The sequence below is a fragment of the Populus trichocarpa genome, chromosome 1 (genome assembly GCF_000002775.5).
Source record: "Populus trichocarpa isolate Nisqually-1 chromosome 1, P.trichocarpa_v4.1, whole genome shotgun sequence".
NCBI lineage: Eukaryota > Viridiplantae > Streptophyta > Magnoliopsida > Malpighiales > Salicaceae > Populus > Populus trichocarpa.
In genome coordinates, this window is record NC_037285.2 from 19,602,903 (window position 1) to 19,621,655 (window position 18,753).

The window sequence follows — 18,753 nt, forward strand, 5'->3', positions numbered from 1 at the left end:
TTAATATATTTTTAAATAAAAAATAATCACAACCACACTTTTAAATATATATATATATACACGATGTAATAAAAGGTTTCACATCACGCGAAGAGAGGGGGAACTTAAGGAATTTGATGGGTTTTCTTTTATTATGATAAAAGGAAAATCACATGAGTTTCACTCAATAGTTTTATTAATTTCAATCCATGTGAGGGTTTAATTGAGAATTTATTTATACATTAAGAGCCTAATCGAGAAAAAGAATAGATCAGGGATACAATCTAGATTGCCCTTTATTGAATTTATTTTATTATTTTGATTTTTTTAGTTTTTCATTAATAAAAAAGTCATTATGTTGTCTCTCTCTCTCTCTCTCTCTCTCTCTCTCTATTGGAGCTGCAAAATTAAAAATTAAAAAAAAAATATTAGTTTTTTTTATCTTAGCTCTCCCATTATTGGAGATGCCCTAAACCGAGTCTTTTAGGCTTAGCACTCGCTCACTAATCACCCACAGAGAATCGCAGCAGCACCATATTCTCTTGACCTTCATTAAAATGGAGGAATTGCTAACAAATTAAAGCACCCTTCTCTTGTATCTCCTCTGCAAATTTCACTTCTTTGTAGTAAGATTTCTCTCTGTCGATCTCTGTTTTTTTTTCTTTGAAAAAGAAAAGGAAAATAATCTTGCATGTTGGAGTATTTGTATTTGAAATTGATGATAAAGTAATCTTCTTTAACATATGTTTCTCGATGGATGGGTTTTCATTGTTTGTTGATATTAATATTTTCAAGTCTAAGAAAAAGGAAGAGTTTTTTTTTCTTGCCCATTTGTTAGCTTGTTTGTTCGCTTGCATGTCTTGATGCTAAAGTAAACTTTTTCCAACTTACATTTCTTGATGCTAGCAGCTTCTCGACACTTTCTTCGCTGAAATATGGGTTTTCCCCCCATAATTTTCAAGTTCTTGCTGGTTTTGGGGGTCACTGCATGATTGCTTGAACTCAATTTTTTTGGGAGTAATTAATGCTTTTCGTTATATGTTTGGAGGGTTTGGGATTATTTTCGTAGATATTTACTTTGTTGGATGATTTACAGTGTATAGAGAACGGGGTTTATTTGCGTTGCCTCTGTAGTTTATGCTATAATCTTCAAAAACAGTTTGTATCTTCAATTCGTTTTCTAAACGATTAATTTGCTGGGATTTAGTGAAATTCTTTTGTGATGGGACACAATCGGAGTTCATAAAAATTACTACTTGATGTTGGATTTTGATTGGATATTATTTTGAATACTTGGATCGGTTCTTAGATTGAACTTGTTATTAAACTTGTTTATATTCTAGTTTAAGAAATCAGGTGCTTCTATTCTCTTAAATTTTCATGGACGGCACTCTCCCATGCGGTAGTTTCTTGATGGGACCTGGTATTTGTCATTCCTGCCAAATTGCCTTTGTCTCTTACTCATTCACAGAATCCATGATTGCATGAAACTTTTTATGTTTTATGGCTACGTGATGGATCTAGTTGTATTCATGAGATTTGCAAATTTATCACCATTGCATGGATTCTAGAATTTCAAATAATCCTTTCTTTCATCTTTCTTTCCAGAGATAGCTTTGGTAGTTCTATCTATTCATTGTCATAAGGGAGTGCACTTTTCATGCAAACCATTATGTGGCCTCATATGTGTCCAATGATTATCTAGTTTGATGGGAGCCCAATTAAGGAGGGATTTTTGTAACGCTTTGTGCAAATGGATGTCAATGTCAGTTAATGTACAAGGTTTTTGTTACTTGGAAAATTATGTTCATTTTTTACAATTATTTGTGTCTCTTTCATCGATGTTGGTGGCTTCTTAATTCCTAGTTGCTGAATCTTTTTTACCTGAAAAATGCTATTTGTTTTCCTCTAAGTGATGACTTTTGTGTTAGGATGTAACTCGCTTTCATTGGAGGTGGGATCTACTTTTGTCTTCATATGTTACAATTCTTTTAGAATGCTTACATTGAAATAAATATAGGTGCAAGATTACCTGGTTGATTTAATTACTCTCCCTAATTTTCATGTTAGAGACTTTTTGTATTAAATGCATGAGATTCTTTGCTAATATTCAATATCCAGCATGTTACATTGCTTTTAACATCCAGCATATTTCATTTTGTTATGTAGGTCCATCAGAGGACGCGTAGACGGGAGCTGAAACTCCAGTTTTATATTTTATTTCTGGGATAAATGAATGAGGGTACTCTATAGCTCTGCATAGATAATCTGCTCTAAAACACCATATACTCTTTTGGGGCATAACCCAATTTTTCCTTTTGAGAAAAAAAGTAGCCCTTCTGTTAGGCTTACAGCGAGTAATATAGCTAGCCTGTTTTGTTTGGTGATGGCCTGATGCTGTATGAGATAGTTTTTGAATCTACATTTTTTGGTCAATATGCCTGTTCTTAGTTGTTAGTAAGTGTTAGTTAAAAGTTGTTGATATTTGAGAGGTGCAAATCTGTGGCCATAACAGGAGTTTGCTGCTTCTCTATATTATCAGGCAACTAGTTTTTCTTTGCTAAGGGGGATCCTGGACATGGGAGTCGTCATTTTCCATATCATGTTGCGGGCCATTAAGTTGAGCTGGAAAAAAAAATTAGAAACCGTTATTTATTTTTTTATATATAATCATCTATCATGCTTGTCACAAAATTATATGTTCTGAACCACATCTGAATGCATTGTGAACTGCTAAATTTCAGCTTCCTTTTTAGATCATTTAGGCTCATATTGTCTTGCAAAATAGCTCTTTTGGATGGCTTGGAATCAGTAATTCTTTAGCTTGGTGAATGAGTTTGGTTTTTGCAGTTAACTTTTTGAATCAGTGAATGAGAGATTCAAGATGCTTAATGCTTGTTATTATTCTTAAAGCCTTTGGAAAAATTATCTCCTGTAGCAAATTTATCTAGGCAAGTTGCTTGAGGTGTTTAGTTGAACACAGGGTATTCAACTGATGCCATGAACCAGAGAGAAGGTGATTATGTTCCAATTAGAGATGCAGAGAACGTCCAACTGGGAATGTTTGACAAACCCCTTCCTTGCTTTGGTTGTGGAATTGGATGGTTTTCGTGAGTATTGCTTACCTTCCTCTCCCTTTAGTGCTCTCACACATAGACACACCTTTTTACTGCTGCCTCTACTTGGATTTGTGTTCTCACTCTTCTCTCATGGATGCGCCTTTACTCTACAGCCTTTTGCTTGGATTTGTGTTCCCACTGATGTGGTACTTCTCAGCAATTCTCTACTTTGGGAAGTACTATAACAAGGATCCAAGGGAGCGATCTGGCCTTGCTGCCTGTGCAATTGCTGTGAGTGATGAACTTAATTATTAATCTTTTGTTAGCATGGTTTACCGCCCTCTTCTTTGTCATGTCTGCTGATTGAACATCAAATATGATACTTGCTATTATTAAAAAATGCATAGCTTGGAAAAATTCTGAAATCCAGCCTTCTAGCATTGGAATAAAGTTTTGACAGAGCATCCTGGTGCCACTAAGGAGGTGCCTATGGAGGCGCACCATAGCTGGTGCTAGTGGCAGGTCACTTCCTTAATGCTGAAGAAGTTCAGTGGTCAACTTCCCGAAATTGCAAAATACAAAATTACCCCTAACTAAAACAAAAATCACAGAACTGGCCCTGACAGTTAGACCCCAAAAATATGCCCTATTAACTAGTAAAAGAGTCTAGGTGATCTCTAATTAGGTTCGATCCAAATCCACAAGCTTGTAGCGATAGATTTCCCCTTCTATTTGCATCACAAAATGGCATGTAGACTAAATGCAGTGGTATCCACTTAATGATGTGTGTATTCCATATGATTTTTGTTTATGTGTCTTGTGTTTATTTGTTTAGTCTTGGGTGATGTGATAGATTTAGTCTATCTAATAATTTCTCCTAAAAGAGCTACAAACTGAGCTTTCCAGGAATGAAATAGTTATATACAGCACAATGAAAAGCAACTGGGCAGTCTCATTGTAAATTCCTATCATTTGCAAGAGCAGTGTTTTTGATGGGTGACAGTTCAAATCCTTTTTGCCGAGCACATATTTTTCAATCACGTGTATACTGTCCTCTCACCACTGAACTAGACTGTTACTGCAAAACATTTCATGATAGGTATCAATATAGCTGTGTCTGGAGACTGGAGAGTACTTTATCTTGGGAGAGACCAGAAGTTTCAATGTACTTGTGCCAATCCTAATTGGTGCCACCAGAATTATGTAGGGTTATCTATTGCACATGTTTGTGATGAATTGGTGTGTTTATCTATTTTTTTCAGCAAGTAACATGCATGCACTTGTCTGCAGGCTGTAGTGTTCACAATAGCTGCGGTGATCGCTTTACTTGTTTATTTGTTGTGATTCTCGCCTCGACAGATTCATCTTTGCAGCTGCAGTGTATGTTTCAAAAAGATGAGATGAACCTGATTCCAAGTGCTCAAGTTGTAATGGGCCCAGGACCAAGCTATCTGAAATCTCTGCACTCTTGTACATAATACGAAAATGCTGTACAATGATGGGGGGGAACCCAGCTCAATTGTTAGATCCCCCTTTAGTGCAAATCTGTCTATGTATTCTACCTTGTAGGTTTTAGAAAAGGTGACGACATTTCCTCGATGTGTTCCTTAGATTTTGCTGGAAGCCTGAAGCATGACGAGCGCAGAACCACATGCTTGGTCATTCAATTTAAGCAAAATGACTTGAAATATGAAAATTCCCCATGTTTATTCCTTGCATTTCGTAGAAAGCTGCTCGTGATGTTATTCCGGATCTTAAAAAAATGCACGTTTCTTGTTGTTCATGTCAAGTTCATCTGTCTCCTTGATATGTTTGAAGCCCTAAACTCTGCAGTGCATGAATTGGGTCCAAGCTGATGCATCATTCAGCCAGAAGTGCAGGTCTTGTCCACGATTTGGTTAAATGTAGACGTAGAACATCTGCTTCTGGGCTCTTACAACTAGACTCATGGCCCCGTCCTTCTACCTTGTGCATATTTGATGATTTTTATCAAATTTTCCGTCAGAAAATATCTAAAATAAGAAACTGTTTTCTGCAAGTGAGTTATTTTATCGGTTAGATTCTGTATGACTTCTTCATACCTTTTTAATTAATTCATAAAACTAAATAAGTACCCTAATAATAATAATATTAATTATTCAAGACCTTTTTCTATTTCTTCATAGAACTTGTTCTTCTTCTTCTTCTTGCTTAATCAGCTGCTCCTTTTTCTTCATCAATCCCTTTTTTCTATTTCTTCTTATCTTTTTTAAATATATCCATATTTAGTTTTAAAAAAAAGACATATACCCAAATATCCGTATGTGGTAAGTTATTTATTTTCTAAATCCATGGTTATGATAATTACGAGCAATTATCATAATTATAAAATGATTAACTAAATTATAAAAATATAAGATGCTTTTTATGATTATAATATTTTTTAGGATAACAATATGCTTTTTAAGTAGTATTGTTTTATTGGTAATTACCACAATTACAGAATAATTACACTTGAGTTGTTTGAGTTGTTGAATGATAAAAAAAAAAAATACCAATTATTATTTAAAAATTGATAATTAGATTACAATATAATAGCTTCTCATATTTCTAGAAAGTATCACTTTCTCATCCACCCTTGTCTTAACGTGCATTGTTGTTGGATGGTGGGTATGGCTCCTAGATCGAGAGGGGGTTTGAATTTATTTGAAAAAAATCATAAAAAAACATTATTTAAAGAATTTAAGAGTCTTCATCTAATATTATGATTACGAAAAAACTTAATGATCTGTGAGAGTAGGGACTAGTTATGCATAGGGAAGATTTATCATCCTCAATGCACCTTATCTATGGTAAACAGCATTATCTATTTCTCTGATATAAACTAATATATTGTTTTGTTTTTTAATCGTTGGTCTGTCTAAGGTTTTAAAAAAATCCTTCTCGGTAAAGAGGTTTTTATTTGATCAAGTTAAATCATAGTCATTCTAGAGTCAAAAAATTAAAAAAACAAAAATTATCTTCTTATTCAATATTAGAAATACGTCTTAGATATAAGTTCATAATCTCATACAAAAACAAAAAAACAAAATAATTTTGTTTTTGTTTTTAAAATGTTTTCATAGTTTTAATAAACTAGTTATTAAATTCAAAATGCATGAAAAAAGAAAAAAGAAACTATCTTTTCGTGATTTTTAGTATGGTAAATTATGCAAATATGATTTATTTTTTAGAAACTTGGTTGTATGTGCACACAAATAAAAACATATTTCAAATAGGGGATTTTTTTTTTGTATTTTTTCTGAAAGTTTGAAGAAAAGAAGATATATTTAATATCAGATTTGTATCTTATAGTATAAATCTATAGCCCCGATATTAAGTAAAAATATTGCAAAAAACAATACGAAAGACTCACAAATAATTTTAAAATAGTCCTTGAATTTTTTCAGAATTTTTAAAAATTATTTGAGGTTTATTTGGAAAAACAAGAAAAATCCAGCAAGGAAATCTGTTAAAAGTTTGTTAGAATGTATTTGTCAAATAAGCCTAGTAACTAAAAAATACATTTTTTCCTTTGTAAAAGTTTAGTTCAAACAAACACAGCCTTGAGCCTTTGAAAGGCTCAGCCCAATAAAATGAAGTCGGGCTTCATAAAACCATTTTCGGCCTCCTCCGAAGAAAGAAAATATGGGTTGTCTCTCCTAAAATAAACAAAAAACACAGCCTTGAGCCTTTGAAAGGCTCAGCCCAATAACATGAAGTCAGGTCCGAACTTTCATAATAACCTTGGCTTGAATTGAACCGAAGAGAGCGATGTGAACAGTTCTGAAGGTCACAGATAAAAGAGCTTCATAAAATCATTGTCGGCCTCCTCTGAAGAAAGAAAATAAGGGTTGTCTCTCCTAAAATAAACAAAAGCCTTTTTTCCATGGAAAAGAAAAATAACCCAAATTTTTGAAACAAAGCCTGACCCCTAACAAAAACAAATGCTCTTTTTTTGCTCTTGAAAACATAGTTTTAAAACCCGACCCGGTCATCAACCCGGTCCAGTGATCGGGTCACGGGTCAGATGGATTGACCCGGGTCAACCCAAAAAAAAAACACCTATATAAAACACCTAACTAGTTACAAATTTACAATGCAACACTTACATAAATCAAATTTAAATTTTAAACCAACAACATAAATTTAATTCAATATCCAAAACACAAACCAAATATAAATTCTAAAATATTTTAAACAAAACATCCAACAACATAAATTCTAAATCAACAACATATTCACTTTTGTTGAATGAACACATTAAGTTCTTATGTGTCCATGGGAGCAAAATTCGGATCAAATATCGATGGAAATGAGCATTTGATGTCGAACATCAGGAGGACATTTGCGACATTGTTCAACTTCTCCTTTAGCTCCAGTTAAATGTTGCTTAAATCGATTAATGCCACCACCCGCAAATACTTTAACACAATATAAACATACTAATTTAGTTTTTTTACATCCAACACTAAGTTCAGGAGCTTCCCTACAATGACCCCACGCCAAATCTGTTCTTCCTCTACTACCACTTGACATGGAAATTGAAGGTTGAGATGATTGGGCCGTTGAAGGATCACTACTTGGAGTACTACCATCATGTGAAGACATTTTAAGGACCTGTCATAATTTATAAGATTTTGATGCAACCATATTATTCGATAGTTTCACCCATATTTAACTAGTGTTTTGCCTATGTTTTATATATAAAATACCTTGATATTCTTTATTTTATGTTTTGAAGGCACTTTTGGATGAAAGATGCAAAAAAAGAGTAAATTGGAGATAATTGACAGATTTGACCTTCAGTCGATGTTTTGTGCAGAACGTGAGCTCTAGAGGTTGAAATGAAGTGATTCCAATTAAAAAGATAACATCCATACCTTTCTGGAAATCTAAGTCAAGAAAATAAAATAAGGAAGAGCATGGAAATCGCAGCCTTCAAAGTCAAATCTCGCAATCTGCCAATGTTGACCTTCGGCCATTCCAACTTGAATATCTGGAGCTACAGAAGTCCCATTGATGCAAAATCAATTTTTTTGGATTCATGACTCAAATTTCTATAAACGCTCCAACTTTCAGCCAAAAAAGATGTCATATGAGGGAGATATGATTTTTCAAAGATGACATCTAAATTCTGCCAGCAAACAGGCTTCGTGAAGAAATGAGTCCAAATTACGTTCCGAAGCATCTAAACCGATATCCAAGTTTTTATTTCAGCAATTTAGCTCATTTAAGTCAAAGCTTGAAGATTTCATGCAAGGATATTTCTCCTTTTTTAGGAAAATAGTTATTGAAGTACTTAAATGTAAACAGTCTACTTAATGGAGGACTATTTTGTAAAATAGAGACCTAGGGTTTCCTAGGATATAAAAAGAATGAGAGAAGAGAAGGGGGGCAGCCAGCCAAGAAGAGAAAAATTCCCTCTTCCTCTAAGAAACCCTAAATTATGCATTCTTCCTTTTTTTTGATTAATTGTTCAACAAACATGCAAGGCTAAACACTTTTTCTTGGTTGCAAGGACACGGAAAACTTTGGATTTCAAAAACTGTGAGATTTATTTTACCTTTTATTTTCAGTTTATATGATGAATATGTTTGTTCTTCTATGTTTATTTTTCCTATGATTGTTTATTTCAATTACTAGAGCGGACTCTAAGTTATTATTGTAGACAATCTATTGCTAAGTTTGATATCAAAACCGGAGTTGTGGTATATGAACTTGTGAAGCAACTGAGTTTAATAATTATAGCGGATCTACGTTATTAATCTTAGGGAGAACATTCAATCAAATCAAACATAGACTGCGGACAGTTATGTTTTCTTGATTAATCAAGTTATCTAGTTCTTAAGGCTTCCGTTGAATTAAATTACTAGTGCGGACACTGTGGTTGTTTGATGGTTAGGGTTAGTTATACGACGGATCCGTTAATTAACCAATGTTAAGAAGAGATAAATATTCAGAATATAAATTAATGTTTCGTTTCCATGATCAGTTCTGATTTCTATAGGTGGATGTGTGCTTGCAACTAAGGTTTGTTCTCTTGATAATTTTCTGATTTTATTAAATTTTGTTTGATAGTTTTCTGTTTTCTTTTGCTTTAGCCTAGATAACGTCCAAACCCCCCCTAAATTGCATATCATCTAGCATAAAAATCTGACTTGAATCTTCCTCGTGGGATCGACCCCTTGCTTGCTCTATACTATCTTGTGTGTTGTGCTTGAAGCTAGGGTAATTAATTTGAGCGACCGCGACATCGCAACAAATTTTGGCGCCGTTGCCGGGGAAGTAATTTTAGTTGATTCTTGTGCTATTATTTTTATTTGCTATGATTGTTATTTCTTTTTCTGAAAAAAAAACAGAATTTTTGCTTGCAGCGGTACTGTTCATTACGGCAGCGGTACTGTTCAAAACAGATTTTTTGGTGGAATTAGGTATCAGCTTTTTGTTTCCTGAAGGGAAACGACGTTCTAAACAAGACTAGTGGTAACCACTAGCCCCACCGTATCGAGGCCAAATTTCGTTGTTTTCTAGGGTTTTAGGTATTAGTTTTCTAACGTAGGATTTTCGTACAATTTGCATTGTTTTCGATCTCTTGTGTGGTTGGTTTCTTTTGAGTTTTCTTGATGATTTATGCCAGTAACCCATTCTACTAATCAAAGTCAAGTGCAGTTGGATCTCGAAATAGAAAAAACTTTACGCAGGTTACGAAAGGAAGCTCGCCTCAACATCATGGCTGTTGCACGACAACAAACACTCAAGGAGCTTGCTGCTCCTAACGTCGAAAATTAGCCATTGTGCATAAACATCGACAATAATGTAAACTTTGAGCTCAAATCTGGTTTTATACATTTGCTACCAACATTTAATGGTCTTGCAGAAGAAGATCCTCATACTAATCTCAAGGAGTTCCATATGGTTTGTGTTGGCATGAAACCGAACGGGGTTGATGAAGAACAGGTTAAGTTGAAAGCTTTCCCTTTCTCTTTAAAAGGGGCAGCAAAGGCATGGCTTTTCTCCATTCTTCCAGGTTCAATTGGAACTTGGAATGGCATGAAGAAGATCTTCCTTGAGAAGTATTTCCCAGCATCTCGAGTTGCCAACATAAGGAAAGAAATATGTGGGATTCGGCAATCTCATGGAGAGACACTTTCCGAGTATTGGGAAAGATTTGAGCAACTGTGTATTCAATGCCCTCATCATCAAATACCCGATTAGCTGCTCATTCAATATTTCTATGAAGGATTAATGCCTACTGACCGTAGTATCATTGATGCTGCAAGTGGAGGGGCATTGGTAGATAAGACACCCGAGGCTGCACGCCAATTGATCTCAAATATGGCAGCCAACTCGAAACAGTTTGGCACTCGTGGAGACTTCGCAAACAAACGAGTAAATGAGGTAAGTATTTCTAACCTTGAGAATAAAGTTAATGATCTTACTTCTCTTGTGCGTTCTTTGGCTTGTGGCAATGTACAGCAGGTGAAAGTTTGTAGCATATGCTCTTTACAAGGACATGCTTAAGATATGTGTCCAACAATGCAAGAAGATTACATTGAACAAGCTAATGCAGTTGATAGAGCATTCAATGGACAACCTCAGCGTAAGTATGATCCTTTTTTCCACACGTACAATCCTGGATGGAGAGATCATCCCAACCTACGGTATGGGAACCAGCCTCAACAAGGCAATCAAGGCCGACAATTCCATCCCCATGGATTTCAGCCCCAACAGAATTATCAAGCAAGACAACCCCCTCCATTCACAAACTCCAATGTTATGGGGTCGTCATCTAGTGATGATCTTCGTGAGATGATGAAAACTTTGGCTTCTAACACTGTAACCTTGCAACAAAATGTCATGTCTTTTCAACAGGAAACAAGGTCAAGTATTCACAACTTGGAGAAGTAAATGGGGCAAGTAGCTTCAAGTGTGGGGAAATTGGAAGCACAAATGAATGGAAAATTGCCCTCCCAAGCATTGAATCCAAAAGAGAATGTTAGTGCGATCATGCTGTGAAGTAGGAAAGAACTTGAAGAGAAAAGGTCGAAACAAATTGAGATGGAGGAAGAAGAAGAGATAAAAACTGAATTGAGTACAAAGAAGGAACATCCTTCTCCTTCACAAATTGAATCCACGACCAACACTCTAAAGGTAAGTCCTCACTCAATGAATTCCAGTTTTAAAACAATTGCACCCTTTCCTGTGAGTTCTTCTAGGTCAAAGAAAGAGGACAAAGAAAAAGAGATTTTAGAGGTTTTCAAGAAAGTAGAACTCAACATTCCTTTGTTTGATGCTATCAAGCAAATTCCCAAGTATGCCAAATTCTTGAAGGAGTTGTGTACTACCAAGAGAGCTTTCAAACTGAAAGGTCATGAAATGGTAAGTATGGGTGAAGTTGTATCTGCTGTTGTTCAAAAGAATATACCTTTGAAGCAAAAAGACCCAGGTGCGTTTACTATCCCATGTGTTATTGGTAATGCTAGTTTTAAAAGGGCCTTGTGTGATTTAGGTGCATCCATTAGTGTTATGCCCAAACATGTTTATGATTCTCTTAGTCTTGAGCCTTTGAATAAAACTAGCATTGTAATACAACTTGCGAATCGTAGTTTTGTTTACCCACTTGGTGTGATAGAAGATGTCCTAGTCAAGATTGATAGTTTGGTCATTCCATGCGACTTTTATATTCTTGATATGGAACATGATTCTTGTGAATCATCAAACAACACTCCTATATTATTTGGGAGACCATTCTTGAAAACTGCCAATACAAAGATTGATTGTGGTAATGATACTTTATCTATGGAAGTAGGAGATGAAAAGATTGAATTTAATTTTCATGATGCAATGAAATATCCTTATAGCAATGTTTATTTTATCACATGCTATGACCAAGTTGATAAGTGTGTGCAAAAAGTTTTTGATTGTGATTGTGAGGATGGATTAAGCGTAGCTTTGAGCTATGGCTATGATTTTATCGAGATAGAAGAGATGGAGAGGCACATACGTGTTCCCCAAAACATGCACGAATTAGCATTGGCTTTGCAATCTTTGCAAACTGTTCCCCATGGTAATGTCTTTGTTGATTTAGTACTTTCACATAAAAAGCTTTTGCCATCTATTTTACAGGCCCCCGAGTTAGAATTGAAACCTTTGCCCGATAATTTGAAGTATGTATTCATTGGCGACAACAATACACTTCCCGTTATTATAGCAACAAGTTTGACAAATACGCAAGAGGAAAAACTTGTGAAGTTACTGTGTAATCATAAAACGGCCATTGGATGGACTTTAGCTCACATCAAGGGCATTAGTCCCTCAATGTGTATGCATCATATACTATTGGAGGACAATGCGAAACCAACAAGGGAAATGCAAAGGAGGTTGAACCCACCTATGATGGAGGTAGTGAAAGCTGAAATTTTGAAACTGTTAGATGCAGGAGTCATTTATCCCATCACGGACAGTAAATGGGTGGTGCCAATCCATGTGGTGCCTAAAAAGACTGGAATCACGTTGGTGAAAAACAAAAATGATGAGCTCATTCTTACTCGCATCTCGAGTGGATGGAGAATGTGTGTTGATTACAGAAAGCTAAATCTTGCTACACGCAAAGATCATTTCCCATTACCATTCATGGATCAAATGTTTGAACGCCTAGCAGGTTTCTATCGACGCTTTATCAAAGATTTCTCAAAGATTACAGCATCCTTGTGCAAACTATTAGCCAAAGAAGTGGATTTTGTGTTTGATCAAGCATGTAAAGATGCCCATGATGAGCTTAAGAGGTGTGTCACATCTGCCCCTATCATCCAACCACCAAATTGGGATGAGCCTTTTGAGATAATGTGTGATGCGAGTGACTATGCAATAGGAGCTGTCCTTGGGCAAAGAATAGGGAAGAATTTCCATGTTATCACCTATGCTTCCCGCATGTTGGACGGAGCACAATGCAATTACCATACAACTGAAAAGGAACTTTTTGCAGTGGTGTTTGCTCTTGAAAAATTCAGGTCATATCTACTTGGTACAAAAGTCATTCTTTTTACTGACCATGCAGCTTTAAGGTATCTTTTGAAGAAAAAGGAGTCCAAACCAAGTTTGATTAGGTGGATCTTGCTTTTACAAGAATTTGATCTTGAGATCAAAGAAAAAAAAGGTGCCGAAAACCATGTGGTTGATCACTTGAGCCGACTGAGGACTGAGGATATACAAACCGAAACAATACGAGAGACATTCCCCGATGAGCAGTTGTATGTGTTACATTCCTCTACAAGACCATGGTATGCTGATTTGGTGAACTATTTAGTCACCAAAGAATTCCCTCCAGGTTTGTCTACATCCCAAAAAGACAAGTTACGAGCTGATGCTAAATATTATTTTTGGGATACTCCTTATCTGTGGAAATTTTGTGTTGATCAAGTAGTTAGGAGATGTGTACCACAAGATGAATTTCATTCTATTCTTACTTTTTTTCATTCTCATTCTTGTGGTGGGCATTTTGGAGCAAAAAGAACGGCCCACAAGGTACTTGAAAGTGGTTTTTATTGGCCTTTTATTTTTAAGGATGCATATTATTTTTGCAAATCATGTGAAAAATACCAAAAAACAGGTAATATCACTCATAAGAATCAAATGCCTTTAACGAATATTCTTGTAAATGAAATTTTTGATGTTTGGGGTATTGATTTTATGGGTCCATTTCCTTCTTCTTTTGGCAATCTTTATATCCTTCTTGCTGTTGATTATGTGTCCAAATAGATTGAGGCGAAAGCCACACGAACTAACGATGCTAAGGTTGTTTTAGATTTTGTCAGGACTCACCGCTTCTGTGGAGTTAGCTGAACCAATCTATGAAGAATGAGCATGCAACATGTCAAGCCAATGACATAAAACAAAAGCGCTTACTGGGAGGCAACCCAGCACAAAAAAAAACAGATTTGCTTTCTTTTTCCCTTATCTTTTATTTTTCGCATTTTACTTTATTTTTATCATTCTCCAATATTCCTTTTCTTTTATTTCAACATTGAGGACAATGTTGTGTTTTAAGTGTGGGGGTATTGGGAGAATGTTGGTTTTCTAATTTTGGTTTTCTTTGTTATTTTTCAAAAAAAAATTATGTTTGATCTTTTGAACTCCCATTGGTTTTTGAGAATATGAGTATTATGTATGAGAATTAGTTGAGATAGATGAAGATATAAATCAAATGAATGAGTGTGCATGCAAGTTTTAATGTTTAATTGGTTTAGGGATTGACTTTGAGAATATGCCATGTTGACTTTATAGTGTTATACCAATGCAAGCTTTTGAGCCTTCAACATTATATTCTTTGATTGTGCCTTCTTTCAATGATATGTATCTCTAGAAATTGCTTCATATCTTGTTGAGATTACATTCACATTACATATATACATGAAGATGATAAAGGCATTAGAAATTTTAACCACTTGAGCCAAAAAGCCAACCTAAAGCAAATTATCCTTAGTAAACCCCTTTTGAGCTTGTTTATCTTTTCTTTGCTTTATCCATGTATAAGCCTTAACTTTATATATGTTTTCCTTTTCCCTTGGCCAAGGATTAGTGGAGCATATACTAGTGATATTTCATGGAATTATGGTTGGAAATTATGTGAAAAGAAAGAAGAAGAAGTGATGCTTGATGAAAAGATGGGCAAAGTTGCCAAAGGTAAAAAAAAAACAAAAACAAAAAGAAAAGAAAACAAAAACAAAAACAAAAAAAAAACAAAAACAAAAACAAAAACAAAAACAAGAAAAACAAAAAAAAAGTGTTCCTTTATGTTCTTAAGATTTTACGTTGAAAAAGCTTGAAATCAAAAGAAGTTAAGCATTGGTGATTAAAGATGGAAAATTTATGTGCTTTGATGGAATATCTTGTTTGAAATATTATTTTTCAGAATGCTCTACTTTCTTTGGTTTGAACTTTTTCTTTTACTCTCTTTTACCTCACCTTAACCTTAGCTCCATTACAACAAGAAAATAAGACCTTTTGATTCATGCATTGTTTGTAATATGTTAGTAATGGAGATGAGATTGAAGAGCAAGTTTATGGTAGAACATATTCATTGATTGAATTTGAGAGATTTAAACACATAAGTCTTAAACACGTGGGTGTTGGAGTGTATATCAATGAGAGGACCTACACTTTGGCATGACATAGATTTCATTTAAATCCCGACGATTAATTGAATTTTGAAGTTTCATGTAAATAAATTCATGAAAATTTATACTCTTTATCCTTCTTAATTGTGTTCTTGTTTATAATGCATATATTCTTGGGTATTGATGGGAGATTAGAAGATTAGTCATAGTGATTTAATTTAATTTAACTTCAATTTGATTTTATCTATCCTTTCTCGAGGACGAGCAAGAGCTAAGTGTGGGGGTATTTGATGCAACCATATTATTCAATAGTTTCACCCATATTTAACTAGTGTTTTGCCTATGTTTTATATATAAAATGCCTTGATATTCTTTGTTTTATGTTTTGAAGGCACTTTTGGATGAAAGATGCAAAAAAGGAGTAAATTGGAGATAATTGGCAGATTTGACCTTCAGTCGATGTTTTGTGCAGAGCGTGAGCTCTAGAGGTTGAAATGAAGTGATTCCAATGGCATTAAAAAGCTAACATTCATACCTTTCTTTACATCAAAGGCAAGAAAATAAAATAAGAAAGAGCATGGAAATCACAGCCTTCAAAGTCAAATCTTGCAATCTGCCAGTGTTGACCTTCGGCCATTCCAACTTGAATATCTGGAGCTACAGAAGTCCAATTGATGCAAAATCAATTTTTTTGGATTCATGACTCAAAGGTCTATAAACGCTCCAAATTTCAGCAAAAAAGATGTCATATGAGGGAGATATGATTTTTCAAAGATGACATCTAAATTCTGCCAGCAAACAGGTTTCATGAAGAAACGAGTCCAAATTACGTTTCGAAGCATCTAAACCGATATCCAAGTTTTTATTTCAGCAATTTAGCTCCTCTAAGTCAAAGCTTGAAGATTTCATGCAAGGCTATTTCTCCTTTTTTAGGAAAATAGTTATTGAAGTACTTAAATGTAAACAGTCTACTTAATGAAGGACTATTTTGTAAAATAGAGACCTCGGGTTTCCTAGGATATAAAAAGAATGAGAGAAGAGAAGGGGGGCAGCCAGCCAAGAAGAGAAAAACGCCATCTTCCTCTAAGAAACCCTAAATTATGCATTCTTCCTTTTTTTTTTATTAGTTGTTCAACAAACATGTAAGGCTAAACACTTTTTCTTGGTTGCAATGACACGAAAACCTTCGGATTTCAAGAACTGTGAGATTTATTTTACCTTTTCTTTTCAGTTTATATGATGAATATGTTTGTTCTCCTATGCTTATTTTTCCTATGATTGTTTATTTTAATTGCTAGAGCAGACTCTAAGTTATTATTGTAGACAATCTATTGCTAAGTTTGATATCAAAACCGGAGTTGTGGTATATGAACTTGTGAAGCAACTGAGTTTAATAATTGTGACGGATCTACGTTATTAATCTTAGGGAGAACATTCAATCAAATCAAACATAGACTACGGACAGTTATGTTTTCTTGATTAATCAACTTATCTAGTTCTTAAGGCTTTTATTGAATTAAATTTCTAGTGCGGACACTGTGGTTGTTTGATGGTTAGGGTTAGTTATACGGCGGATCCGTTAATTAACCAATGTTAAAAAGAGATAAATATTCAGAATATAAATTGATGTTTCGTTTCCATGATCAGTTCTGATTTCTATAGGTGGATATGTACTTGCAACCAAGGTTTGTTCTCTTGATAATTTTCTGATTTTATTAAATTTTGTTTGATAGTTTTCTGTTTTCTTTTGCTTTAGCATAGATAACGTCCAAACCCCCCCTAAATTGCATATCATCTAGCATAAAAATCTGACTTGAATCTTCCTCGTGGGATCGACCCCTTGCTTGCTCTATACTATCTTGTGTGTTGTGCTTGAAGCTAGGGTAATTAATTTGTGCGACCGCGACATCGCAACAGATATCACTGGAAAATTCTTTCAACCAGATTACTAATTACTACCATAATTAAAGTTTCAATTCATTTCTATAACAAAATTCTGATTTCATGCTACTGCACACAATACTTCATCCTGTCTTATCTTAGAACTCAACAAGTTCAATAACTTCAGTTCACAGACACTTTCAGTTCAACAATAACTAATAACTAATTCTCACAAATTCAGTTAAACGGTCAACCCACCCAAATTCTCACAACTGCAGTTCAACAATAACTAATCCATTATATCAACATCACAGAAAACTGAAATGGCCAACACCATCCATAAAATAAAAAATAAAAGTGCCAGTTCTTTTTCAGTGAGCAGATTAACATGGGGATAGTCTCAAATTCTGATTCAACTTAAGCATTAACAGAAGCAGAAGCAAACGAACAGGGACAGCCAATATCAACTTAAGCAGAAGTAAACGAACAAGGAAAGCAACAAATTAACAACAATATTAACAGCTACTTGCAGAATATTCACAGCTACAAAAATTAACGAACGGAATATTCACATTTCACAGCAATATTCACAACAATATTCAAAGCAAACGAACATGTATTTGACCATTTGAAGTCGCGGAAAAATAAAAGAACAGAGAAAATGAGATACATACCTGTGGGAAGAATCGATGGGTCAATCGATGGGAAGAACCGATGGGTCAACAGAGGGAAGAACCGATGGGTCAACAGAGGGAAGAACCGATGGGTCAACAGAGGGAAGAATCGATGTCACTGTTATACTCTCCTGCAAGTTCAACAGAGGGAAGAAGATGAAACAGAGGATAGCGAAAGGCGAAAGAAGAAAGAAACAAGTAAAAACTCATCTAACCTTATGCTCAGAATTGAAATGGCGATCAAGGATTCAAGAGTCTTCTGCTCATCTGCTCTTCTTTGCGACTGAGAGTGAAATGGGTTTGGCAATTTCTTAAAATTAATTAGGTCTTCTTCTCACTTCTGCTGCTCTGCAATGCATTCGTCCCTCTGCTCTTGTCGTTTCGGGCATGAGGATATAAAAAAAAATAAACCCGGGTCTCAGCCGGGTTTGGCCGGGCCGACCGGGTCCCGGGTCCCGGGTCGACCCTCCGGGTCGACCGAGTTTGACCGGGCCAATTCTCAGCCTATTTTTTGCTTAGACCCGGCCCGGCCACAGACCCGGGTCGACCCGCCGGGCCAGGCCGGGTCTTAAAACACTGCTCAAAAGATCAAAGCTCGTGCCCATAAACCATGAACACGTAGCAAACAAATCACAACAAATTTAGAATTTTTAAGGAACATAAGAGAGTTATACCAATATTAGTAGGGATGGTGTGTCTTGCTTTGAACCAAGGTTGTCAATTCCATTCCGTTTCGTCCGGAATGGCCGAAACATTCCATACCAATTCAAAAAACGGAACAAAACGGAACAAATTTCATCTCATTTTAAATCTCGGTCCGTTCCGGATTTTTCGGCTAAATTCTGCCCGGAACGTTCTAGTTTCATTCCACATGTTCCGTTCCGCTCTTGAAAAGCCTTTGAATCAAATTGAACCTTGTTCAATTTAATTAATTAAACCACCCAATTATAAAAAACTCTTTTTCATTACTATTTTCAATAACAATGATATTGATAATAATATTGAAAATTATTATTATTATTT

General features: G+C 35.2%; 1 protein-coding gene and 1 long non-coding RNA gene across 5 annotated transcripts; one reads left to right on the forward strand and one right to left on the reverse strand.

Annotated features, from left to right (window-relative positions):
* Positions 1–349: 349 nt before the first annotated feature.
* LOC18094842 (60S ribosomal protein L18a-like protein) lies at positions 350–4,827 on the forward strand. Of its 4 annotated transcripts, XR_002979927.2 has the most exons (6): positions 350–605; positions 2,149–2,221; positions 2,963–3,089; positions 3,212–3,329; positions 4,138–4,241; positions 4,329–4,422. XR_002979927.2 is itself a non-coding variant. In XM_024593903.2 (5 exons), the coding sequence occupies exons 3-5, from the start codon at positions 2,980–2,982 to the stop codon at positions 4,380–4,382; spliced, it is 282 nt and encodes a 93-aa protein (XP_024449671.1). In that variant the 5' UTR covers positions 352–605; positions 2,149–2,770; positions 2,915–2,979; the 3' UTR covers positions 4,383–4,827. The 4 variants fall into 4 exon arrangements, 3 of the variants coding, with proteins under 3 accessions (XP_024449671.1, XP_024449672.1, XP_006369277.1); XM_024593903.2 differs by lacking the exon at positions 4,138–4,241 and having other exon boundaries at positions 352–605; positions 2,149–2,770; positions 2,915–3,089; positions 4,329–4,827; XM_006369215.3 differs by lacking the exon at positions 4,138–4,241 and having other exon boundaries at positions 353–605; positions 4,329–4,827.
* LOC127904466 (uncharacterized) lies at positions 4,487–18,443 on the reverse strand. Its single transcript, XR_008057709.1, has 2 exons — positions 18,405–18,443; positions 4,487–5,070 (listed from the first exon to the last, which is right to left on the reverse strand). It is a non-coding gene; the product is annotated as an uncharacterized LOC127904466 (long non-coding RNA).
* Positions 18,444–18,753: the final 310 nt, after the last annotated feature.